Source organism: Microtus ochrogaster, unplaced genomic scaffold, assembly GCF_000317375.1.
Source record: "Microtus ochrogaster isolate Prairie Vole_2 unplaced genomic scaffold, MicOch1.0 UNK3, whole genome shotgun sequence".
Lineage (NCBI taxonomy): Eukaryota > Metazoa > Chordata > Mammalia > Rodentia > Cricetidae > Microtus > Microtus ochrogaster.
Window position 1 is genome coordinate 212,732 of NW_004949101.1, and position 26,048 is coordinate 238,779.

Genomic DNA, 26,048 nt, shown 5'->3' on the forward strand with positions numbered 1-26,048 from the left:
GAGAGAAGAGAAGAGAAGAGAAGAGAAGAGAAGAGAAGAGAAGAGAAGAGAAGAGAAGAGAAGAGAAGAGAAGAGAAGAGAAGAGAAGAGAAGAGACAACCTTGCAACTCAAATTTGATCACAGGAATCCTAAATGCTTCCTAGCCCAAATATTTGTGTGTTCCCACAACAAACTGAAAATCTTGGCCCTCCCTTAAGGCCAAGCATCGCATGGTGCCATGCTGGCAGCCTTACAGGAAGGATCTAGACGCCTGACTGTGCTTTCCCACCCTCGTATCCCTGGTCCTTCCTGCCGTCCTTTTGCAGCAGATGCTATCAGTATTGTTCCCAAACGTAGTGCCAGCTCCTGTGGTTCTTGCTTGAGACTTCCTGCTCCCAGCAGGAACCAAGGGCTCCTAGACCAGCTTTCAGCAGTGGGCAGAAGGGGATTGGTAGATAAATAGCCCAACCACCCACAGAGTGGCCCAGCCTGACTGCGTTCTGTATGCCTTCCCAAGGTCAAGAAGACCAACTCCATCAGTCTCATTAACTCACCCCTGGGTCAGCCACCTTCCACTGCGTGTCTCCTTTCCCTCCTACCCTCGCAGAGCCTGCTGGAAAGGCCTCCAAAATGCACCACCTGCCCTTGAATTCTACCATGATGCTCTGCTTCTGGGGAAGCCCGCCTCCCAACAGCCTCCCCCCACAACATTAACTCCTGCTCTGACTTCAAACCTTTCCTTCCAGGTCACGCCCAAGACAGTGACAGTTCTTGCCAACACTATGTACTGACACCATCCAGAAAAGCTGACCACCTCCCAAGGCCAGGACACCACTTAGAGACTCTCATTTTAATAGTAGATTTGGTCTGTTTGGTACAGCATTTATACATTCTACAGGTGGAAAACATTGTCTAAACCATTCCCCTGACAGTCTGATCCCCTGTGCTGTACCACAATACAAAACAGAATTCTAATTCCTGGCTAAGGGGTTTTCTTTTTGGTTGGACTTCTGGCTCCCCATAGCCTGAAGAATGTTGTTCATTTCACCATCCCCCTCACAGGAGCTAAGACAAAAACGGCTCATGAGAAATTTACTACTACCAACTGTTTGTGCTACCTGAGCACCAAAGAAAGTGAACCAGAGGCTGTAAAAGAGGGATTGTGGAGTGCAACTCATCAGTAAAGGGTGCTACATCATCAGCATCATGTCCTAGAGATACAACATTGAGGACATGTTTTCCTGAGACATGGGGAAACATGAATTGTCGTAACAGTGACATCACTGTTGAAAACCTCTCCAATTCAATCACACCATCAACTAACTGAGGCTTTAGTTTCCAATTCCTGAATTGCCATTGGGGAAGAGGTTATACAAAAGAGAGCAGTAAGTATTGTGTTGCAAACTCCAGGAAGCACTGTGCCCATTGGATTTATATGGACCATGTTTCTTAGAGCTGGGCAGTGCATTGCTCTGTAAAAAAAGGACACACTTTTTGCAATAAAATCAATGTCTTCACTTCTACTAAATGCACATTGGGTAAAACATCAACACACATATCCCAGCAGCTCAAAACACATAGAACTCTTGTAAGGGACCTGATTTCAGCTCCCAGAACCCGTATGAGTGGCTCACAACTGCCTTAACTTCAGTTTCAGGGTGTCTAATGTCCTCTTCTGTCCCCCATAGGCAACTACACACTCCCCAACCACAGGCATGCATGCACATAACTAAAAATAAATTAAAAAATTAAAATTAAATAGTACAGGACACTCTAGTAGTTTATCCAGTAGACAGTTACATGTCCCTCTGTATAATCCCATATTCCCTGTTCTGTGGAGCACTTGTCTGTGGCAACATTATTGGAAAATATTCCTGATGCTTCATTTTTTTCCTGATCTCAATAAGCGTGAGAGCATTCAATTAGCAGTTCTGAGTTACTAAGTTAATACACGTGACTAAAACCTGAGTCGGGCATGTGTGAGAAGGGTCGTGTGAGTCTACTGCTTTTGTGGCTGTAAGTATGTGCATAACGAGTCACATACTTAGGATTGTGCTGCTACCTTGTGTTCTCATTTGTGTCCTCTCTCAGCCTGGCCTTCTTCTGTGCCACCGTATGTAAAAGTCCTGTCTGAACAGCCCTTTCTTACCTGAAGCTTGGCATGCAGTGTCCTGTCCACGAGGAAGACATACTTGTCCTTGCTTCCCTTGTTGTATTCTTTCATAGCAAACCACACACACTGCTTCACATTGGCATTCGAGATGTTGATGGATTCAAAGTACCTCAACGCCTTCACTTCATTCTTGGCTTGATCCCCACCAACTGCCAGAGCCACTGGAATGATGAGGATGAGCATGAAGGGACACAAGTATTTTGTCATGGTCCCTCGGTCAAAAGGCCGGAGAGGTGTTTGTCCTTCACGTCCTCTTAGAGCTCCGCTGCTGTAGGTCTGCCAAATTAAATAACACAGAGAAAAGGTCTCTGAGTATTAATTATTGGTGGAGCCATAAGGATCGCTCAGAGGGTTAAGACTGCAGAATCTGAAGACATGAGTTCAATCATGGGATCCACGCATTATATGTTACGCACACAATCTCTCTCACACACACATACACATACACATACATATATATTTTTTAATATCGACTATGGGACTATGGAGATGCCCCAGTGGGTAAAAGCACTTGTAATGCAAACATGAGGGTGGATGTTCAGATCCCCAGTACCCACAAAATGCAGGGTGGGTCTCATGGCCTGTTTCTAAGTCCAGCATACTGGAGGCAGGGCAGACGGAAAATCAATATAGTTAGCTAAACTAGCCAAATTCTTGGGCTCTGTTTTCAGGTGAAAACTCCTGCCTCAATGCAGTGAGATAATATCTGATGCCAACCTCTTGCCTCCATACATATATTCACACAGGTGCACAAGTAGCTCGCTCGCTCTCTCTCTCTCTCTCTCTCTCTCTCTCTCTCTCTCTCTCGCACACACACACACACACACACACACACACACACACACACACACAGGAACATCCATACACACATGTGTGACTGCCACACCACAATACACATGCCAAACATCCTTATTATGTTTATTGCAAGGCAGCAGAGCCTGGCAGAGGGAAAATGTGTTCCTTAAGACACAATGAGCATATTCAAGGAGGCTGAAACAAGAAAAGATGAAAAACAAAATGAGGAGGATTATATCAGACTTTGGAAATAAAGCTGTGGTTGCAAGAATCAGCAATGAGGATGGCATCAGTCCAAGGTTAAAGACACGATAGTGGGTAGCTGTCCTTGCAGGTCTATCATCTGTGGAAGGCTGAATGGCTTTTGTGCAAGATTAGCCTCCTGGCAGAATCTTTGAGAACTGTTTTTCTTATCAGGTACACGGTACAAGGTCGACCTCCCCATCAGAGCCTCCAGCTTTATGTTTCATTAGTGGATCTGGCTAAGGCCCAACGAAATGGCTCCATTTTGCTTCTGATGAATTTTGCAGCTCAAGGATCTTACAAGAACCCACCTTCTCAGTATCATTATAGCTGGATTCAAGACACAGCTCTTCGGGACACCCTTGAGAGCCACCTGTCTCCTGTCTAACGAAATATACCAATAGAACCCCTAGTTAAAGGGGTTCTGCCTTTGGCCTTTGCCTCTTGCCTCCATCCTGGGTATGATCCATTCATCTAGAGAAACATCCTCTCCTGGGAGACCCTGACATGTTTCCACACGGCCCTGTGCCTGCCACCACCTACTGTGTCCTGTAAGCTAGAACTATGAAAGCTGGTGTGCCCCAGTGTTCACTGGTACTACCCCTCTCAGACTGTCCAACCTGCTCGTCCTGCTGGCTCCTTCCTCACTCTGGCCACTCCAGCTTGTGGCTCGTCTGTGTCTCTGACACACTCAGCTCACACTCACGTCCTGGCCAGGCAGCTCTGTAAGCCCTGACCTTGAGGCCCAGGTCCTTAGAGGGAGGCTATGCTTTGTGATGTAATATAGCACCTGTGACCATGCCTCACAGCACCTGTGACCATGTCTCATAGCATCTGTGACATCTGTGACCGTGCCCCATAGCGTCTGTGACCATCCATGTCTCATAGCATCTGTCCAGCCTCTAGCCTTTGGCTCCAAGCAGCTCAGAGGCCTGGAGACAGCAGGCAAGCACCTTCCATGTGGGGACTTCATGTGCCCCCTTGTGCCTATCTCGGCCTATCAGAAACGCTTGACGCTTGGCCCCTCGGCTTCATGTGTTTGGGCCAATAGCTTCTCCCTCTGCTGTTCGACCAGATCTGGGCCTGGGAGGGAGGAAGCAGGCTGCACATGTCAGAAAGCCAAAGGCTGCTGTTGTGCTGCATTCAAGGAGCTGCACAGAACTGCTCCTAAAAACCTTATCCCTGGGCATGATGAATAGGAAGCTCATGGGAATAGGAAGACTGGGAAAGAACTGACTCTCTGCCATAGATCACTGAAACTGAAGTTACCAGAGACCCATAGTATAGGAGGAAAGATCTCACAGGCTTCCATTCTGGGTATTCTTCCAGATAGCACTGCTCCTGCCTTCCCTCCTCTGCAATGTCCCACCCTCCCACTTGCCAGTCTTACGTCCCTCCAAGGGCTTTCCGAGAATCCGAGGGGAGAAACTCAGTGTTACTCAACCTGGAGGCAGCACCATGCCTCTCCGGACACAGTCAATGATGCTGAAAGTTATAGAAGCCGAAATGGAACCTGAGTGGGAACATGAGCTTCCAGGAGCAGGTGAGAACATTGAGATGAAGCTACTGTTTCTTAAGACGTCACACCAGCCACGAGTCAACGCTCTTGTCAGCAGCTATCATTGTCCATAAGGGTAGAACCTCTGTCATTTTCAGTTCCTCTCTCTCTCTCTCTCTCTCTCTCTCTCTCTCTCTCTCTCTCTCTCTCTCTCTCTCTCTCTCTCTCTCCCCTCTCTCATACACACACACACACACACACACACACACACACACCATCGCCTATCTCTAGTCATCTGCAGAAGGGTCACCCACTGTGATCCGGGTCCCTGAGATGAAAGCAGAAAGGAATGCAGGGGGCTGTTCCCTGGAAGCTTATTGCCTTCCTTCTGAGCATATGAATGAGGGAGTGGAGAAATTGTAGGATGAATGAATGAACTACATTTACAAACATGAAATGATGGAAAAATGAACGAATGAAACTTTGAAATAAACAAGAAACTGTTTCACAGAATCTACTCAACACTCTGAACCTGCAAGAGAGCTGATAATAATGACAATAAAGTTGCATCATTGCTCATCACTAAGAATGGTATCCGTGGCAAATAGATAATACAGAAAACCTTAAACACTGTTCAGGGATCCAGAATGTTCTGTGAGACGATTTTAATTGTGCTGGTTCTAAAATGCTCTAAGGCTACAAAGTCACCCTCAGAGGAAAGGGGACTTTGACTGCAGGTACACAGAGATGGCAGCCCCGCTTAAATCTCCGCACAGGTACTGTTCATGACGGTGAACTGAGTTATCCAAGGCAGAGTCTCCATAATATAAGTGCAGCGCACCTGAAAAAGAGTTACAAAGCATAAATTAGAAAAGCACAATGCATTGAGGCTATCTAGATAGTAGGGACTCGGTTTGCCCAAAACTAAGTTTTAAAAAAGAAGAAAAGGAAAAAAAGCTAAAGCACATTAACCTAAAGACTCATAAAGCTCAAAGCTCCACCATGAGAAATGACAGATTGCAAAATCTGAGCCCACGGTCTCCTGAAAAAGCACCTGGCTGGAACTATCACCCATCTTAAATCTTTCTGTCCTCACAGCTTCCTTAACACACATGGTGATAGATGAACTTTTGCCCCGCCCAAGGGTCCTGAAAGTCAGGGAATTTCTTGACAAATGATCTGTTTAGAAACTTCCCAACAGAACACACAAACGCATCCCAAGTGAGGGTAATTGAAGGCTGTTGTTAGTTGAAAAGTGAGACCACACCCTGACAGAATCTCCCTGATGGGTAACCATCTATAAGGTCCAAGTTCCCATGGATCACATGTCAGCTATAGGACAAGGATGTCACCAAGAATCACCCTTGAGACCCTAAAGGAAAAGCCTGAGTGAGCAGACAAACAGTTCTCATTCCCCAACACAAAAAAAATCAACAATGGAAGACTGATGACCAAAGGGAAATCATGTTCTTCCTGGACCTTCAAAAGTCTCTGGAGGCATAGAACTGGAACCACAGGGAAGATTACATCATAGGTGGAGCCCATGTGGGTGTCTGCAGGTTTTCTGTGGACAGACAGTGGGGGTATGAGCAGAGGGCTGCTCCAGCACTGGGAGATAGGGCCTGCCTGCTTAAGATGCATTCTTTCCCAAAAGACTGTTGATAGAAGGGGTTGATTTAATCTCAGACCTTTTTCTCTCCTTGGCCCTCCTGCAATGGGCAATTGTCAATGTCTTCTTCAAATTTCTTACAAATTGTACGGCCCATCTCCAGGTCTACTAAAAACAGCAATTTATTTCTCTGTCAAGAAGAAATTGCAAAACTGTTAGAAAACTCATCAGAATAAGTGAAAGAGAGCTCAATATAAAAGCAAGCAGAAAATGTGAAAGTCCAAGCAAGCAGCAATAAATATCACATATCACATACAGTCTTGTTTCTCTGTTGTTTTATGGGGAGGGGGATGTTTGCTGTGGGTTTTTTCTTTGTTACTGTGATTTGGCACTTTTAGACAAGGTTGGTATAGCCCACGATGACATCCAACTTTCGATTTTACTGCTCCTCGGCTTCGCAAGTGCTAGGGTTACAGACATGCTCTTTCTCAGCCTTTCTCTTTTAAATCTAATTTTTTTTCAAATTTTTCTTTTAATTCTGCACCAGAGATATGTCCACTTATGTAGGGATATAGCTCAGTTGGAAAGTGTGTGCTTAGCATGTTCAAAGAACAAAGTTTGATGCCCAGAGCTCCCAAATATCTATTAAGAACAACTAGGGTTCTGGCTATTACAAACAATGTTGCTATGAACATAGTTGAGCATATACTTTTGTTGTATGATAGGGCATCTCTTGGGTATATTCCCAAGAGTGGTATTGCTGGGTCCAGGGGTAGGTTGATCCCGAATTTCCTGAGAAACCGCCACACTGCTTTCCAAAGTGGTTGCACAAGATTGCATTCCCACCAGCAAAGGATGAGTGTACCCCTTTCTCCACATCCTCTCCAGCAAAGGCAATCATTGGTGTTTTTTATTTTAGCCATTCTGACAGGTGTAAGATGGTATCTTAAAGTTGTCTTGATTTGCATTTCCCTGATCGCTAAGGAAGTTGAGCATGACCTTAAGTGTCTTTTGGCCATTTGAAGTTCTTCTGTTGAGAATTCTCTGTTCAGCTCATTGCCCCATTTTATAAATGGGTTGATTAGCCTTTTACAGTCTAGTTTCTTGAGTTCTTTATATATTTTGGAGATCAGACCTTTGTCAGTTGCGGGGTTGGAACCTAGATGCCCTTCAATGGAAGAATGGATGAAGAAAGTATGGAATATATACATATTAGAGTACTACTTGGCAGTAAAAAACAATGACTTCTTGAATTGTGCATGCAAATGGACGGAAATAGAAAACACTATCCTGAGTGAGGTAAGCCAGACCCAAAAAGAGGAACATGGTATGTACTCACTCATATTTGGTTTCTAGCAATAAATAAAGAACATTGAGCCTATAATTAGTGATCCCAGAGAAGCTAAATAAGAAGGTGAACCCAAAGAAAAACATAGACATCCTCCTAGATATTAACCTTCATCAGGCAATGAAAGGAGACAGAGACTGAGTCCCACATTGGAGCACCAGACTACAACCCCAAGGTCCAAATCAGGAGCAGAAGGAGAGAGAGCACGAGCAAGGAACTCAGGGCCATGAGGGGTGCACCCACACACTGAGACAATGGGGATGTTCTTTTGGGAACTCACCAAGGCCAGCTGGACTGGGTCTGAAAACGCATGGGATAAAACCAGACTCACTGAACATAGCGGACAATGAGGACTGATGAGAAGTCAAGAACAATGGCACTGGGTTTTGATCCTACTGCACGTACTGGCTTTGTGGGAGCCTAGCCAGTTTGGATGTCCACCTTACTAGACCTGGAAGGAGATGGGAGGTCCTTGGACTCCCCACAGGGCAGGGAACCCGGTCTGCTCTTTGGGCTGATGAGAGAGGGGGAATTGACTGGGGGAGGGGGAGGGATATGGAAGGCGGTGGCAGGAAGAAACAGAAATCTTTAATAAATAAATAAATAAATAAAAAGAACAACTAGGGTAAGCACCGAGTCTCCCCTCAGTCCTTTCCCCACTGGTAAATACTGAGTAGTCTCAGTGACGGGGCAGTGAACCTCCAGGGTGCCACATAGTCACACAATCAAATCCACAGCAAAGAACCTGTACATGGTGCAGCCACACCCATGCCACTGTGACAATTATCAAATGTCCTAAGCAGCGTCAGAAGTACCTGCTGAGTGAGTGATTCCGTGACCTAGAGTAGGATCCTGATGAGACAGCCTGCCATGAGCAGACAGAGCAGGGAACACAGCAGCCCATTTAAGATGTGTCTTTCATGTAGGTGCTGAGTACAAAGAGCACTCACTCATCTTTCAAGTACTTAAATGAAGTGGCTGTTGAGTATCCCAATATTATTCTCAGTATCTATCAAAAATCCTATACAGGCTATTTCCTTATACAGAGATGTCTGCTCAGACTGCTTCATCCCTCTTGTTCTGTTTTTGCTGCTCTTTGCTTGGTTATTTGATTATGTTCCTAAACACTTAATTCAGAAAAAAAGGAACCTTGGGGTACCAGATCAGCACACGCCACATCTGCTCCAAGACCTGCTTTGTGGTGGTCAAGGCACCATTCTCTCTAACATGGTCTGAAGCTTCTTGTCCAGTGGCAGTGTGGGCCACTACACTCAGTAAGCCTTCAGTGAAAGACGTGGTGGTTCGCCTGAAGAGCACCATCCAGTGGATTCCTAGTGCTCCCAGCTTGGCATCCTTACTGCCATACCCCGCTTCTGCACACCTACATCTCAGTATTTCCTTCCCTAAGATACAGTCACAGAGCACAGTACATCCTACCAAGAGACTCAAGACTCTTAAGTACATTGGCTCATCCTTCCCTAAGGGTCTTGTGACAATGCACATTTCCCACCCACCCAAAGAGCCATCACTTTCTTACCTTCTTCAGCTCCCAGGACCCTGTGTCACTGCTCTTACCCCACCTCATCCCATCTTACTCATGGGTTTGGGGCCAGCTTATGTCTTCGCCCAGCATAGCAGTCTGAAAAAATGGTTCCCTGTGTGGTTCCTCAGCTGACTGCCTAGACGTCATCTCGACAGTGATGTTGATGTTACCAGGTACCCAGCCTACATCCCCACCTTGCTGAGCAACGCCCAGGTCATCCAGCTCCCCAAGGGTGCCTGTCACCCTGTCACGCTTGCTGCTGACTGCCACTGTGTGGGGATCTGTTTCTTCTCCTTTCCGTGCCTGCCATTCTTACCACCTGTCTCTGCTGTTCTGGCTTCCCTCGGCCCTGATTCGATTCCCCTCATCCTGAACTCAGATTGGGACATTGATGCCGCCCTTCTACCTTGCTTTTCAGAGGTTGCACTCACTGTAAAATAAGCCCAAAATTCTGAGTTTTTCTAGCACTATTAGGTATTTATTTAAATAACATTTACCAAATGAAAGCCTTGGTTTCTACTTACTGCAAACCCAAACAGCCCCCAGCCCTGCCGGGTATGAATCAAGCATCACACAGGAAGCAGGCTACTCACCTGACTCTGACTTCTCCGGACTCTCAGGAACTTGTAGGCAAAATTATCATCCTGATTTTCATTGAAGTGAAACACTACATACTCCACAGAAATGCTAAAATCCTCATTGTTCTTGTTGATGTCTACAAATCTGAAGCTGCAGTCACGAATCCCCATCACAATAAGCCCCACAAGCAGGAAGGCCTTCCACAACATGACTGTCTTCCTTTTCCGCACTGGGAGCTGAGGATGCACGCATTGGTAGAGAGGTGGCGCAGCTGCAGCTGGTGATGCCAGTCCACATAGCCCCGCCCACCAGAGGCCCCGGGGGCGGGGGGGGGAGGTAAAGTCTTCATTTTGACTAGGGCAGCTGACTATTGCCGTCTCTACTCCTCCACCTTGTCCCTCCCTCCATCTGACAGTAGAAGGTTGAAAAGGAGGACATATTTTCTACACCTTGGGGTCATAAGCCACAAGCTTATGGGCATTCGTGCAACTTACCCTTTGCCTGCGCATGCCCAAGACTGCCTTCCCCAGCCTCGGCCCACTCTGATAAGAACTGATAGGAAGTTTGGGATTGTAAATCCAACTGGTTTACCGTTACTGCTCTAAACTCAAGAACTGGTGGAGCCACAGAAACTCTCATGAGGTAAAAGAGGTTTTAATTATTGGGAGTTAAGAATCAAGGGCCCATGACTTTGGCGTCTCAGAGGAGCCCAGTGGGAGGGCTCAGAGTCAGGACTGGAAGATCATCTTCTCTACCATCTCTGCAGTATAGCGGCCAGTTCATTGCCTCTGCCTCCTTCCCTGACACCTGCCCGACCTGGGCTTTGCAACCCATGTACTAGGGAGAATCAGAAAGGGAGGCAGTGGGTCTGTAGGGATGGACAAAAAAGGCAGCCATGGGCCGTGAAGCCGACTGGACTCAGAAAGAGGCACCTACTAATATATCCAGGCCCAGCTCTGCCACTTGGCCCTATGCCAGACTTCTCAGGAAAAAAAAAAAAATCCACATTCTGCCTTCCTTTTGGAGAAACTGCAGAGATGGCAATAAGGCAGGGGATGAGTGAGCTGGAAAGGTATAAATGGTGCCGTCATGGGAAAGGACTTAGGCTCAAATGGTCTTCCCTGCCATGGGATAACAGGATACTTGAACCTTCATGATTCCAAAAATTGTCCCAGAACCTAACCATTACCTCAGGGATAGAGTTGGAGCAGAACTATAACTCTTGCATGGAAAGGGACAGGACTGTGGACATGATTGGAAATACCTTCCTGCAGCATCCAGGTGGGAGGAAATGATCTCACAAGATGGCCTAATGATGGACACTGTCTTAGTTAGGTTTCTATTGCTGTAATAAGGCAGCATGACAAAAATCAGTATGAGGAGGAAAGGGTTTATTTCATCTTATAGCTTGTTATCCATCATCCAAAGAAGTCAGGGAAAGAACCCAAAGCAGGAACCTGGAGGCAGGAACTAACTCAGATGCCACAGTGAATGCTGCATACTGACTTGCTCCTCCTGGCTTTCTTAGCCTTTTTTTTTTATATATACAACTCAGGACCACTTCACAGGGATGGCACCACCCACAGTGGGCTGGGCCTTCCCATGCCAATCATTGATTGATAAAACGCCCTACAGATGGCTTGCCTTCAGGCCATCTGATGGAAACATTTTCTCAACTGAGGTTCTTCTAGCTTGTGGCAAGTTGACCAAAAAAAAAGAAAAACAAAACAAAACAAACAAAAAAACAATCAAGACAGGTGGTGATGGTAAGGGTGTCTAAAAATGCAGACATCCTTCCCACCGTAGTACTTCAAAGCACGCCTGAACCCCTTGCTTTCCCCCACCCCAACACAACACCATACATGCCAAGTATAATTTTTTTAAAGAAATAAGAATGGGGGCTGGAGAGATGGCGCAGTGATGAGAGTATTTACTGCTCTTCCAGAGGACTGGAATTTGGTTCTCAGCATCTATGTCAGGTAGTTCTTCAGGCACTTGTACTCATATGCATATACCCACATACAGACACACACGTGCACAAACACACAGACATGCACACAGAGACACATATACGTAATTAAAATAATAAAAAATAAAATCTTTTTTTAAAAAAAAAAGTAAGAATGTTTTAACCATGTGTTTTTTAAAACATCCTCTCCTACCCGGGTTCACTCTACTAGCCTGTTTATCACTTAGAGATTTATAAATTTTCAAGCATTTCCCTCCTTGATTTCTAGATAAATTCCACTGCCATCAGAGAACACAATCCATATGACATCCATTCTCTGAAGTTCATGAAGATATAGATTATGGACCAGAACATGCTCAGTTTTGGTAAATTATCCACAGGTTCAAAGAGGGCATGTTCTGGACTTGGATGATGTCCTGTGTAGCACAAAATCAAATTTGTTTGATAAATTTTCACATTTTATATGTCTTTGGTGATTTTTACTCTGTGGAGCTGTCAGTTACTGAGAAAGGTACCTGAAACTCTCGAATTAGAATCATGTGTCTATTTCTAACCCTGTCAGACAGTCTGTGGTATTCGGGAGGACAAAGCCACCTATCTTGTCATTTGCTCCTTTTTACCACCCCTGAGCCTGGGCCTGATCCCACTGCAGAATGGACACCACTGTGAGCCTGGTTCCTGACACAGAAGTAGTGGGGAGACAGACGACTGCGCCCTGGAAGAGAGTTTGTAGTTCTTTTCCTGTTCCTTCTTTAGCTTTGTCGGTTGTAACATCACTGTGGTGCCTAAGCCAGTCTCTAACTTGTGAGTTTCCAAGATCCTCCCACTCAGCTTCCTGCACACATGAACCGAGGAGTCTAATTTACTCAGACATCCATACCTAAGGCAGGGTAATAAAATAAGACAGTTGCAGCCAGGTGGTGGTGACACACGCCTTTAATTCCAGCGCTCAGGAGGCAGAGACAGGTGAATCTCTGTGAGTTCAAGGCCAGACTGGTCTATAAAGCTAGTTCTGGGACAGTCAGGGCTACACACACACACACACACACACACACACACACACACACCAATTGCTTATTTTTAAAAATGGTATCCATGGCAAATAGACAATATAGAAGAGCCTAAGCATTGCTCAGGGATTCAAAAGATGCCGTGAGATGCTTTTAATTGCATTAGCACCACACAGACCTTGGACTACAGATAGTCACACTCTCAAGGAAGGAAGAATACTATGTGTAGCCAGAGTCCCTGTGCCTCTTATGCTGGCACACAGGTGCTATTCAGGATGGAGAATTGGGAAAACCAAGGTCGGGCATCTACTTGGAAAACACAGTGCACCTGAAAAGATAATCACAATAAGTAAGTTAGAACATTAAAATGCATTGAGATAATGTGCAGCATGCAGTAATAAAGTTGAAACAGCCATTTTATGGAAGTGGAGACGATAAAGCTCAAATCTCCACTAGGACAATGGACACAAGTCACAAAATCCCCCCACCTAAGACAAGGGGGTCCTGAAAGGGCACCTGCCTGGGGTCTTTGCCCTGAAGCATCCTTTCCTCACAACTCACCACCCACCTTCCACCCTGCAACATATGATGATGGATGAACTTCTCCATCCAACCCAAGGATACTGAAGGAACCAAGGGATTGCTTGAAAGAAGATCCCATCAGGGCGCTTCCCAGCTCAACAGCAGCACAAACCACTCAAAAATGATGCTGCTTCAAGGCCATTAGTAAGAAGGTAAAACCAAACACTAACACAGTCCCCCAGTGGAAAGTCATCCTCAAGATGCCAGATCCCATGGATTACATGTCATATGGGACAATGATGTCACTCAGAATCACCCAGAATCTATCAGGAAGTCAGAGTAAGCAGATAAATTAAATAGTCCCTAACCCCAAGACATGAGCAAAGGAGGGATGATGACATTGGAGGAATTTGTTTTCTCAAATCCAGATGGTCTCTAGACCACAAGGAAGCCAGGTGGGCATCTGCAACAAAGGGCTGCTATGGGCGTGGGAGTCAGGCTCTGTCTGCCTAAGATGACCCCTTCTGTGTTATTTCTAGTAGGTCAACCACATTCCAGTGGATCACCCCCACATTTAGGAATAGATGGGTAGCACAAATGGAATTAAATTGGTTAATAAAAATAGGACATGAAGTTGGAAATAAAGGTAGATCTGAAAAGTTAGGGGAGAACTGGGGAGAGAACATGATCCAAATACACTGCAGGAAATTCTCAAAGAATTAATGCAAAATTTTTCGAGATAAAAATAAAGTAATAAATAAGCAAATAAGGGGAGACGATAGCCCCTTCTGCTTCCAGTGAGGGAGCCCTGAGATGTTTGCTCACACCTTCCCTCCATCTAGTCTCAGGCTTTACTTCATTATCTTTTCACTCCCAAAAGATCAGTTGTAGCTGCGGATGGTTTTATTATCTAACCTTTTTTTCTCCTGAGCCTTGTAGCAATGGGCAATTGTCCGTGTTTTTATCGTGTTTCTTACAAATTGTGCGACCCATCTCCAAAACTATTAAGAAAATCATTGTCCATGTCTGTTGAAAAGAAATTATGCACGTGTTATTTTTATAACATAAACACAAAAACAAAAAGACAATCACGTAGAAAATGGGCATTGCCTGGATATGCATGTGCTTATAAATAGGCATCTATATGGTACATGCCATCATTGTATGTCAAGAGAAATGTGCCTATGAGGGCCACATGTACCAATCTTCTTTCAGTACTTCTTCCTGCTAAATTCTGGCACTCTACAGGGGCATGAACACATACAGTTATGGCACATTCACAGGACACAATCAAATCCTAAACAACAAGTAACCTGCACACACTGCAGCCATATATGACAATGTGACGACTCTCAAACATTCCCCTGAGCAGCATGGGCCAGACTAAGAAATCTGATTAAATCAGATGAAGAAATGGGGTCTGTACATGAAGGGGTAAAGCTTTGTATGTGGACTCACCTTTTTCTGGGCTCTCCCAACTTCCAGCAACCTGTATGTGTTCTCTTCTGGGTTGTTGTCATTGAACTGAGCCACAGCAAACTCCACTGATGCCACAAAATAGTCTAGATCCTTAGTAATGTCTACGAATTCTTTGTCAATGGTCCATAAATGAGTGCCTAGCACAATCAGTCCTACAAGCAGGGACACCTTCCACACCATAGCTGTCCTCTGCATCAGCCTAGGGACTGAGAACACAAGGGTAAAGGGATGGAACAACCACAGTTGGTAACACCCTTCTCAGCTCAGGATCCCACACAGCCCTGCCCATCAGAACCCTGTGCTCCTGAATGCCTCCTTTTGTGTTTCTGTGTAAGCCCTTATCTCCACTCTTCTGCCTTCTTGTTCCTTCTCACTACCCCAACAGAAGATAGACACGTACCCCCCCCCCCCCGTGTTGGCACCAACCCTGAAGTGACAAGCATCCACAGACATGCCCTCCGTATGCACATCTCCAGACTGTCCCTGAGCCTTGCCAGGGCAGGTCCCACTTGTGCTGCAGCCCCATTTGTCATTACACGAGGCTGGAGAGGATTCCCAGGGCTCGGAGGAAACTCCTGAGAAGTCTGACGAACTCATTCCTGGGAAGTGGAATCAGCTGTTGCCAAGCCTACCCATGACCTTGCCTGCAATACACACCATCTGCCAAGTTCAAGGCCGATTATTTGGAGGTGCCCATGAGCTGCCATCTTCCTACTGTCCCGGCCCTCTTTGGCCAGCAGCTACACCTGACTCCATTCTCCTTGTTTTCTGTGCTCATTGTCAGTACCCTTCACTGCTAACTTGCTCTCATCATCTGACGTCTTTTCTGACCTCTGGGCTGTAATTACAGAACTGTTTCATTCTAATCACCGCTGATTTCAAAGCAGCTCTCGTTTACCAACTTCTAACTCAAGCCGACCACAGGCAGAGAACATCTGTCTTACCTTTTTTTGAAATGTATTGAGATTGATTTTTATTGTTATTGTTGAGAATATGACCACTATTTCCTGCGCTTTAGAAGAGCATATTTCATATATAGAATGTTAAGTCTGTACATTGTAAGTCTTGGCTTACTGGATTCTGTAGTGGATATTTTGTTTGTATTTTAATAAATAAAGCTTGCCTAAAGATCAGAGAGTAAAGCAGTCCTACTGGTCAGCCTTACAGACCAGGCAGTGGTGACACACGCCTTTAATCCCAGTAGTCACACTAGTTTGCCATAGAAACCAGACAGTAGTGGAGCACACCTTTAATCACAGCCCTAGAGTGGAATGTAAGATGGGAGGAGACAGCTCTCACACAGTCCCTGAGATTCCTGGAGGCAGGATCATCAGTTCAGACTGAGGTAGAGGTAAGAGCCAGTGGCTGGCTGCTTTGCTTTTCTGACCTTCAGGCAAGCTTTATTTATTACAACAGAAATAAAGAATCACTACAGGACTATGCAGCACCATGGCTTCAGAGAATCTCTGACCTGCTATCTAATTCTTGTGCCACATTTGAGATCAGTCACTCCTGAATTCACGAAGACACAGTAGAACACAGCAGAGTTACCACCTGATGTTAGACTATTTTATACTTTTGGAATAATCTGAATGTCATGCCTACATAGAAAAGTAAAATGCCTCCCTGCAACCCAATCATTCATCCATAGGTAGTTAGTGTATCCTCAACAGATTCAGATTCAAGCCCCTGCCCCAATCCTTCATCCAAAAGTAGTTAGTGTATCCTCAGACTCAAAATCAAATCCCCAAGTCATTCCTCAATAAGTGGATGAATGATCCACTCATATCCAAGTAGATCAAAGACCTCAACAAAAATCTAGCTACACTGAACCTGATGAAAGAGAAAGTGGGGAATAGCCTTGAACACATGGGCACAGGAAGCAACTTTCTGAATTTTCTCAGACTCAGGATCAAGAACCCTACAGCCATTTATCTATAAGTGATTAATAATCCTCATCAAACTCAGGATCAAGATTCAGTGCAGTCAGTCATCACTGGAAGAGAGCAAGAATTTTCTTCCTGGCATTTGGCAAAATAGTTGGGGAACTTTGCTGAAAGGGCAAGTGGCCATTTGAAAACATAGGCACCAGGTGAGGCTGCTTTTGGGTTGATGTAGTAATATTTTGTTTATGTTTTAACAAATAAAACTTGTCTGAAGATCAGAGTGCAGAGCTAGCCACTAGAGGCCAGGGAGTAGTAGTATACATCTTTAATCCTAGGACTTGGGGTGACAGAGGCAGACGAAGCTCTTAGAGTTCAAGGCCACCCTGGGCTACACAAGATTGAATTCCACATTTTACTGGAGTCTTGTCACGGATTTCCCTGGGAAGAGGAAATAGAAGAGATCTCGCTGGGTGAACTGGGGTGGATGGGAATGGACATTAGAGGGATTGGGTTGGGGAGTGGGTGGAGAGAGAGAGCACTGAAAGATCTCTAGAATGAGGGGGACTTTGGAGGATCAGGCAGAAACCTGATGCAAGGGAAATTTCCACAAATCTATAAGAATGACCCCAGCTAAGACTCCCAGTAATAGTGGATATGTAGCCTAAACTAGCCATCTCTTGTGATCAGAGAGGTGACCATCCTAATTGTCCTCAGAGCCTTCATCCAGTAACTGATGAAAAGAGATGTGGGACCCACAGTCAAACATTAGACAGAGAATAGCAAATCCTGTTGAAGAGAGAGAAGAGGGATTGTAAGAGCCATAGGGGCCAAGGACATGATAAGAAAAGCCACAGAATCAACTAACCTGACTCATAGTAACTCACAGAGTCTGAAGCAACAACCGGGGAACCTACATGGGGCAGACCTAAACCCTCTCCATATATGTGACAATTGTGTGGCTTGGTCTGTTTGTGTGACTCCTGATGAGATCAGGGGCTGTCCCTGATGCTTTGTCTAACTCTTGGAACCTATTTCTCATACTGGTTTGCATTGCCCAGTCTAAATACATGGGGAAATGCTTAGACTTATTGCAACTTGACATGCCATGCTTTGTTGATATTCATGGGAAACCTGCCCCTTTTGGAACAGAAACAGAAGAGAAGTAGTTTGAGGGAGAGGTGGAGAAGAAATGGTGGGTGGAGGGAATTGGAGGAGTTGAGGGAGGGAAAACTGAAGTTGATGTAAACTAAATAAACAAAATTTGAAAATTTCTTTAGGTTATAAAATAAAGATAGCAGTATGTAGCTGTCAAACAGAGCAGATTCCCTTTGCCAGGCTTGTTGAGGACTCAGATTGGAGGACAATGAAGAACACTGGAAAGCAGAACGTGGGCCTAACCTCCAGCATGTGCCGAAGTACGTGCTCTTTGAGACCAATGCATGCAGAGCGGAGAGGCTGGATTGGTCCGTCTCAGCATAACTCTTATACATTGATGGCATCCTCATCTGCAAACCAGAAAATACAAGTTTGAGGAAATTCTAAAATATCAGAATACTCTTCAGTGCTATTAAGGTCATAAAGATCAAGGAGATGAGTAAGGAGCCATTTGGGACAGGAGAAGATCAGAGTTGCTGGTGACTCTGTCACTTAGAAAGAGCATTTGGAGTGAGTTCCCTTCCAGGAGCCCATTGCTAAAAGACCCTGGACACACTCAGGACTCCACAATTAGCTGAGCTAAGGCCATGTACTGCTCCTGGATTCCTGATGACATTTGAGGACAGCGAGATGGTACTTCTAGTGCCAGCCCCTGAGTGCAGTGGTTGCTCGCACTGGGTTATGGAGAAGAGCACACCTGTTTACAGGAATTAATGGTAAGTTTGAGAGTGAGGAGGCAATTACATCATTGATTCTTTCTCTGATATTTCAGAGGTATAGCTGATATTTCTGATATTCTTTACACTGTAACTCTATTTTGAGTTTGAGATGATGTTTTTATCTCAGCATGCCGGGATATGGCAGAACATTTGGCATGTAGCGACAGATGAGAGCGGGGACACATGAACCGTCAGAGTGGTAAATGCAGTGTGTCCCTATTGCAGTGCTATGGCCACTCTCTTGTGGTTTCAGCAACGGAAAAGTATTTTTGCTTTTTGAGAGGAAGGATAATGAGTTACTGTGGCTAGGAGTCTCCTAAGTCCAAAGGTCACCTCTTTGTAGAGGAGTTGGCTGAGACACAGAGAGATACAGCAACTGTGTTGCTCAACTCAAATCCCCCAAGGTCATCAGAAGAAAGCACTGGCATAGCTCCAGGCTCTCGTTACTCAGGCAGGTGAAGGCTCTGTGGCCTGCTACCAGTGGATGCTGGGGGTGCCAGCAGAGTGACAGGCAAAGGCACCTTCTTCAGTGTATTGATAAGTCCGTGAGTGTTGTGTATACCCAGGGTTCTACCCCACTGAGAAACCTGTCTCACAGGGAGGGCACAAAGGCTAGGTCGAGTCCCTGGCTCCTGCCTGTCACATGCACCCTAGCTGTATTAATATACGTGTGTAGGGAGGGTGAGAGAGAGAGACAGAGAGAGACAGAGACAGAGAGACAGAGAAGAAGAGAGAGAGAGAAAGATAAAGAGAAAAATTCTAGAGGAAGTGGAGGGACATGCAAGGAGTTTGAGCGGGGAGGGAACTTTGTGGAGGTGATGACTTCTCTTTCTTCGTGAGTGCTCATGGTGGGGAAGATAACAAGGGATTGCTCTCCAAATGACACCAAGTAGGTTATGGGGATTTGATGGTGCAAGTTGCAGACCACAGACTCTTTCCTACAAGGATTCCCACCCAATGAGGCCTCAGTTAAGGTAGCAGTCATTTGTGACTGAGAAAAGATATCTTGGTTTCAGTTCTGCTCCTAGTTTTGTGAACTTCATTGGTGTTATCTTCTGTAGCGGCATTTCGTTTGTATTTTAATAAAAAAAAAAAACTTTGCCTGAGGATCAGAGAGTAAAATAGTCACACTGGCCAGTCTTACAGACCAGGCAGCAGTGACACGCACCATTAATCCCAGTAGCCACACTAGTTTGCCATAGAAGCCAGGTGGTACTGGTGCACGCCCCTAATCCCAGAGCTAGAGAGGAGACAACTCTCAGACACAATCTCATTCTGAGGTTTCCTGGAAGGAGTATCACCATTTTGGCACTGAGGTCGAGGTAAGAGCCAGTGACTGGCTGCTTTGTTTTTCTGATCTTCAGGTTGAACCCCAATATCTGTCTCTGAGTTTTTATTAATCATGCTTCAATGTTCAGGAGTATGGGTGAGGGGTTACTTATGGAAGTGTGGATGACTTAAAGGGAACTCTGTCCCTGGAAAATCCCACTCCAACATGGGCAACGTCTCATGAAACTCCTTGAGCTGCTTGAACAACTTGCAGACAGCTAGGCTGGGGAGGCTCTTCTCCCCCAGGAGTTATTGCTTATATAACTTCGAGAGGGAGGTACTTCGAGAACTTTTTCAGACTTCAAAGATTTTTGCTACTTCCTTAGTCTCAATGAGCCTTCCCCATTAAGAGGAGGATGCTCCAATTCAGAGGAAATAGCTACACAATGGTCAATGGGAATATGCACTTAGGGTAAGAATGGAGATGCATGTGTCTGTATGTAGATGCATCTATCAATGTGAGTGTGGATACATACGTTTGCATGTATGCACATGTCAGTGTGAGAGCAGGTATGTTCACTCACACCTCTGCCCTAGGAGCTTTCACTACCTGTCCTGGGATTGTATCCTTCTAAACAACACCCTACAGCAGTGGCTCTCAACCTTCCTAATGCTGCGACTTTTTAATACAGTTCATAACGTTGTGGTGACCCCTAACCACAAAATTATTTTTGTTGCTACCTTATAACTGTAGTGTTGCTACTGATACGAATTGCAATGTAAGTATATTTGGAGAGAGAGGTTTGCCAAGGGGATCACAACCCACAGGTTGAGAACCACTGCCTTACAGGCTTACTCAAACATCTCATGAGCTGGCGTCACACAGAAGGCTGCATCCTGCCAGCCTCCGTGCCTTTGACCTTGCCATTTGATACCAAACTGGAGCTCCTGTGAGGTCTTATCTTGCTGAAACCCGACTTTGGAGGCAGGAAAGTCTTGGCATCCCCTCCTTCAACTCCCTAGCCACCTCTCTGAAACATGGAGTCAGCCACACTCCGGTGTCACTAGCTTTCCAAAAGTGAGGCTCTCCAGGTCCCTCTCTCTCTCTCTCTCTCTCTCTCTCTCTCTCTCTCTCTCTCTCTATCTCTCTCTCTCTCTCTCCTCCTAGTCTCCTGCTCTTTTGATGTATTGCCTGGAACTAATCTTCGAGAGCCAGGTCAAGGACAGGCAGGGCTTCCTCAAAACCCAGCCCCTTCTCCTAAGCTTCTCCTTTCCATCATCCTGCTGATTATATTATACTTCCTGAGATCCAGTACCCCTCATGTCTCCTCCATTCCCTTTCCCTGAAGTGTTCTGTGGCCCCTCGTGATTTAAGCTCAGTAGAAAGAGGCCTCTGGCTTAGCTTCCACTTCCCAGAAGTGTGTGTTTCTTGAGAAGCCAGCAAAAAGTAAAAGTGTGAGTGAGAGTGTGTGTGTGTGTGTGTGTGTGTGTGTGTGTGTGTGTGTGTGTGAAAGAGAGAGAGAGAGAGAGAGAGAGAGAGAGAGAGAGAGAGAGAAACTATGCAAAAAGAATGAGAACAGGAGTGTGCTTGCCAGTCATTGCAAAGTGTCCCTAGAGTAGGCAGATGGGAGGAGAGAGAAAGGAGACCTGTGGGTGTCGCTGCATGCTTTCCTTAAGCCAACTCAGGACAGCCGTGGCGTGGTCAGCATGACCTAACAGACGAAGGGGGCAGCTCTTCCCAATCTTCTCCAGCTGAAGGATGATGGCCAGACCTTGGAAGGCGCCACAGCTCCTGTTGGCCATTCTGGTGGCCCTAGTGGCCTTCAGCTACCAACAAAAGAGGAAGACATATATAAGCGTCCTCAAAATGAGTACGCTGGATTCTTCCGTGCAGAGCACACTGAAGTATGTCACGGAGGAATACAACAAGAAAAGTGATGACTTGTACAACTTCAGGATCATCCGCATCTTGGATATCGAGTCTCAGGTGAGTGTGTGTGGCTTCCCTGTCTCTCCTCCACAGAGGGACCCAGGAAAATCCCAGATGCTTGTTTTGGTAGACTCTTACTGTACAGACTAGGTTAGCTTCAACCTTGCAGCCTTACTGCCCCAGCCTCCCCAGTACTATAATTGCAGGTGTAAGCTACCATTCCCATCTGGAAGTGGCTGTTTTAGGGGCAATGCACATAAGCTAGAACGACGAATCTGTCCTTTTGATGCTAACCAAGTACCCTAGTTGTGCGCCTCTTAAAGTAGTGCTATTAGAGCCGTCTGTGCTATGTCCATCTGGGACGGCCAAGATGCCATAGTCAGTCTGCAAACTTACAACACAGGACAGGTGGCCTACAGAGATGAACCTGGTTATTATCTGGCCACTCACAGAAAATGTGCACATGGTCCTGCCTGGAACTATTAGCCTTTTCGATGATGTCCAAGGGATGTCTGAACCCATAGAGAAAGATTATTTCTGGTAATCTTGGTGGCTTCTCAAAGTTTTCTGGTAGTCATGGTGCTGTTTCGGTGAGTGATTAAAAGAGGCCTGGAGTTAGGCAGGAAGGAGAGCAAGGATCCCACAACTGTGCAAGGCTGTGCCCTTGCCATTGAACATGGTATATTGAGCACTGGGCATGAAGCCACAGTGGGGAGAAGGGGTCATTCTCCATTTCTTTTTCCCTCGCAACCCACAGGTAACAGACCACATGGAGTTACACATCACAGTGGAAATGCGAAGGACCACCTGCTTCAAGACAGAGAAGAGTACCTGTGATGTCCAAGAAGGGGAACTTTACAAGGTGTCAGACAAGCTCATTCTCACAAAGCGATTTTCCATGGGTTTTTCTTGGTTTTAGCATAAGTGAGAGCAGACTTATTTGGGATTCACGCAAGATTGCGTGGGGAAAAAAAATCTCATGGGTAGCATCTCCTCTTTCAAAGAGGGTACTAGAGGCAGAAAAAGATGAACCATTGCTTGTTGGTGCTAAAAAAAAAATCACAAGAAGGAAGATAGGATCCAAATGGCACAATTGGGAGACTGAACTACAGAAGGACACCCCAGGCCAAGGGAAGCAGTTAACTCTTAGCTGTATTTTAGCAGGAAGTGGGAAATGCATTTGAAAATAATTTGACTGGTACACGGGTAGACTAAGGAAAACAAGCCTGTGCGGGTAACATGCTGAGTGAGCTTAAGCCCCAAAGGCACCTCAGTCCCCTGCAGACTTCATTCTGATCCAGCACAGTCAGGGTGTGTCCAACACACACCTTTAGGCTGTGTACAGCCCTATAACCATCTCTTAACTTTCCTCAAAGGAATTTGAGCAAGGATGGCATCATCCTGGTTGATGTCTAAATTTTTAAGGTAATCATTAATAGCTTCATCTTTTGCTTACAACATGTTCTTGTTCAGTTCATAAGCTATATATGGTAAAACTGGTAATAATGACGTGGAGGCTCTCAACACACAAATGTGTTCTTTTCTAGGCTCCCTCTTTATATTAGGACATAAAATTCAGGGGTCTGCATAAGTGAAAGGAGAGATAGGTAGACAGTAGGAAGAATAGGTGAAAGAATAAAAGGATACGTATGTGGATGAATGGAGTTAGAAGCATAGATTGTGAATGGGCGGGTGGGTAGGTAAGTAGACAAAAGGAAAAAAGGGAAAGAATGGAGGCAGGGGGAGGAAGAAAACTATGGAGGAGAAGGGAAGAAGGGAGAGAAAAAGGGGGGGGGTGTGGATTCAATAGAAGCCCAGGGAGATAAGATAATGAATGGCAAATACCATATGAGCGAAAATGATGAGAAAATAGAACCAGGAATTCCCACAGGGACTACAGGTGGGGCCTTCTATTTCTACTCCAAACCTGACCACCAACAGGATGTTCTCCAGAATAATCACAACAATGCTTTTGTTACATAAATAAAATCACATAAATATCAGGACTGGGATGAGGGGTAATAAGGCAGTGTCATGTCCCCGGCCGCATGTCTGATATTCTCTTTCTTCTCACCGTGCATTTGAGCCCCTTTATCGTGTTTCTTATAGAGACTCTAACTACGTACTCCACTTGGGCTCACTGTGCACATCCCACCTCAGATGCCCAATTACTGCATTGCAGAGTACCGCCGTGCCCGGCTCTTGTTCATCTTTTAATATATGTGTTTTGGTCTTTTGTTTTAGCAAATCCGGTGCTACTTCTCGGTGTATACCATGCCCTGGCTTGAAAGATACAAAATTCTCAGAAAAAACTGCACCAGTGCCTGAGTGTCTTGGAGCGCAAGCTGTGTCCACCAAGCTTTGGGGTCACCCTGCAAACAACAGTAACCCTCTGCTCACACAATAAAGATGGTAGTCTGTTCTCATCATGCTCTTCATGTTGTGATTCTATTTCTTTCCCATAAATTCTTCAGGTGTAATAACAAAAGGTGGAGGGCCACTAGGGGTTCTAGGAGGGAACACAGATAGTTCGTGAACCTATTGTTTACAGCCACATGATAGCAGAACTTGGTCCCTAGCTTCATGGCAAGTAGGGGACCTTAGGACTTTTTCGTTTGTTTGTTTTGTTTTGTTTTTGAGATCAGGTCTCAGGTAGTTTCAGACTGACCTAGAACTCACTGTGTAGCCACCTTGAACTCATCCTGTAGCCAAGGATGACTTTGAACTTGTGATCTTCCTTCCTCCACCTCCCAAGTGCTGGGATAACAGGCATGTACCACCACATGCAGCTTTATGCAGTGCACTGGGGGGCGGGGGTGTCAAACACAAAACTTCAGGTAGATTAAACAAACATTCTACAAACTGAGCAACACCCCAGACCAAATACTCTAGGTTTTAAGACTACATGGAGAGATCGGGAGACGGAAAGTAAGGAGATAGAGAGATGTTTACAGTGGGTAACTGCACAGCAGAGATAGTAACAGGTGACTCCCACTATGGAAGCCCTCAGGAGCCTGACAAATAGCTCCCCTCCCCTCGCCTAAAGTATGAAACAAGGAGGAAAAACACAAACTAAGAAAGACAAGGACCTTACTCCTAGTCCAGAGCTGAGAGATGACTTCTGTTTCTGTAAGGAAACACTAAACTCAGATCTAGGCTCCCCCCACATTACACCTGCAGCCAGGATCAGAGAAGAATGCATTGGATTCTGGAGGTCTTATCTATGAGAGAAAGGGAAATAGTTGCCCTGTGGGAAAGAGGGCAGAGTCCATAATGCCACTTTATTCTCCCCATATCAACCAAAGAGATAAAATCCACTAGAAGAGAAAGGAGTGCAGTCAGGGAAAAGCCAGAAACACTATGTCACAGGAGCTGTGCTTTCTGTCTTGTTCTGTTTCCTATCAATGATAACACGATACTACAAATGAGGTAAATGATTTTTAATAATAGTCTAATTGTACATTAAGAACCAGTTGGAGAGAGGGAGGAGCAATAATATGAGAAAAGGGGTCAAGACTACAATAGGGAAACCCAGAGGAACAGCCGACCTGAGCTAGGGGGAGCTCACTGTCTCTGGACTGACAGGGAATCTGCATAGGACCAGACTAGGCCCTCTCAATGTGGGTGACAGTTGTGTGGCTTGGGCAATTTGTGGGGCCACTAGTAGTGGGATCAGGATCTATCCCTAGTTCATGAACTGTCTTTTTGGTGTCCATTCCCTATGGAGGGATACCTTGCTCAGCCTAGATACAGGGGAGGGTCTTGCTCCTCCCTCAACTGTGTTAACTCTCTGAGGAGTAGGTGGGAGATAGGATGGTGAGAAGGTAGGGGAGTAGCAGGAGAAGAGGGAGGGGAAACTAGGGTCGGTATGTAAAATAAAAAATGATTATTTTTTAAAAAGAAAAGAAAAAAGAGAAAGAAAAGAAATTTAGCTCAAAAGGAAAAAAATACAAATTACGATATCTCTTTAATCTACAATCAGACTTGTTTAGAAGTGAAGTACACAATGTCTTCAACTAAATTTGAAGTACATATAAAAAATGAGACTGTGGGGTATATATAAGAATGAGGACAGAGATGCATAATACCAATACAAATGTATAAATTGCATAGTGTAGGTGGTGGATATATAGCTACTCTTTGCAAAATTCCTTCAATTTTAGATTAAGTTAGAAGGTGTTCACCAGTATTCTGAAAAACAAATAAATAAAAAACATGAATGTATACATTACATCATTCAGGGTCAGGTTTTAAATAACTTGCCAAAATGTGTTTGTATTGTTCAAAATATCTCATGCTGGAGTTGAAGAAATGGCTCAGAGGTTAAGGGTGCATCCTTTC

General features: G+C 45.2%; 3 protein-coding genes across 6 annotated transcripts in view; 1 reads left to right on the forward strand and 2 right to left on the reverse strand.

Annotated features, from left to right (window-relative positions):
- The window catches only part of Cst8 (cystatin 8), a 13,252-nt gene extending 3,222 nt beyond the window's left edge, over positions 1 to 10,030 (reverse strand). The window contains exons 1-3 of one of the 4 annotated variants that reach the window (XM_005365474.1): positions 9,783 to 10,030; positions 6,378 to 6,488; positions 2,130 to 2,429 (exon numbers count right to left, since the gene is read on the reverse strand). In XM_005365474.1, the coding sequence (XP_005365531.1) occupies positions 2,130 to 2,429; positions 6,378 to 6,488; positions 9,783 to 9,977 (606 nt within the window). In that variant the 5' untranslated portion in view covers positions 9,978 to 10,030. Of the gene's footprint in view, positions 1 to 2,129; positions 2,430 to 3,811; positions 3,917 to 5,322; positions 5,531 to 6,377; positions 6,489 to 9,183; positions 9,329 to 9,782 lie in introns of those variants that run through there. The other 3 variants (XM_013353150.1, XM_013353152.1, XM_013353151.1) reach the window with 3 other exon arrangements.
- Positions 10,031 to 12,809: 2,779 nt separating this feature from the next.
- Positions 12,810 to 14,943, reverse strand: LOC101979717 (cystatin-14). The gene is made up of 3 exons (XM_005365473.2): positions 14,728 to 14,943; positions 14,185 to 14,295; positions 12,810 to 13,075 (listed from the first exon to the last, which is right to left on the reverse strand). The coding sequence occupies exons 1-3, from the start codon at positions 14,941 to 14,943 to the stop codon at positions 12,995 to 12,997; spliced, it is 408 nt and encodes a 135-aa protein (XP_005365530.1). The 3' UTR covers positions 12,810 to 12,994.
- A 6,516-nt stretch (positions 14,944 to 21,459) lies between these two features.
- Cst11 (cystatin 11) lies at positions 21,460 to 24,129 on the forward strand. The gene is made up of 3 exons (XM_005365475.1): positions 21,460 to 21,764; positions 22,465 to 22,569; positions 23,952 to 24,129. Exons 1-3 carry the CDS (start codon positions 21,537 to 21,539, stop codon positions 24,033 to 24,035), a joined length of 417 nt encoding a protein of 138 aa, XP_005365532.1. The 5' UTR covers positions 21,460 to 21,536; the 3' UTR covers positions 24,036 to 24,129.
- The last annotated feature ends 1,919 nt before the right edge of the window (positions 24,130 to 26,048 follow it).

Excerpts from the sequence above, each read along its gene's own strand:
- LOC101979717 (XM_005365473.2), bottom strand. The coding sequence starts at position 14,943 with ATGCAGAGGACAGCTATGGTGTGGAAGGTGTCCCTGCTTGTAGGACTG. Across the intron at positions 14,296-14,727 it reads TTGGGAGAGCCCAGAAAAAG|ACATGGACAATGATTTTCTT; the intron begins GTGAGTCCACAT and ends TCTTTTCAACAG. Across the intron at positions 13,076-14,184 it reads AAGGCTCAGGAGAAAAAAAG|GTGCACTGTGTTTTCCAAGT; the intron begins GTTAGATAATAA and ends TTATCTTTTCAG.
- Cst11 (XM_005365475.1), top strand. The coding sequence starts at position 21,537 with ATGATGGCCAGACCTTGGAAGGCGCCACAGCTCCTGTTGGCCATTCTG. Across the intron at positions 21,765-22,464 it reads TCTTGGATATCGAGTCTCAG|GTAACAGACCACATGGAGTT; the intron begins GTGAGTGTGTGT and ends CGCAACCCACAG. Across the intron at positions 22,570-23,951 it reads AAGAAGGGGAACTTTACAAG|CAAATCCGGTGCTACTTCTC; the intron begins GTGTCAGACAAG and ends CTTTTGTTTTAG.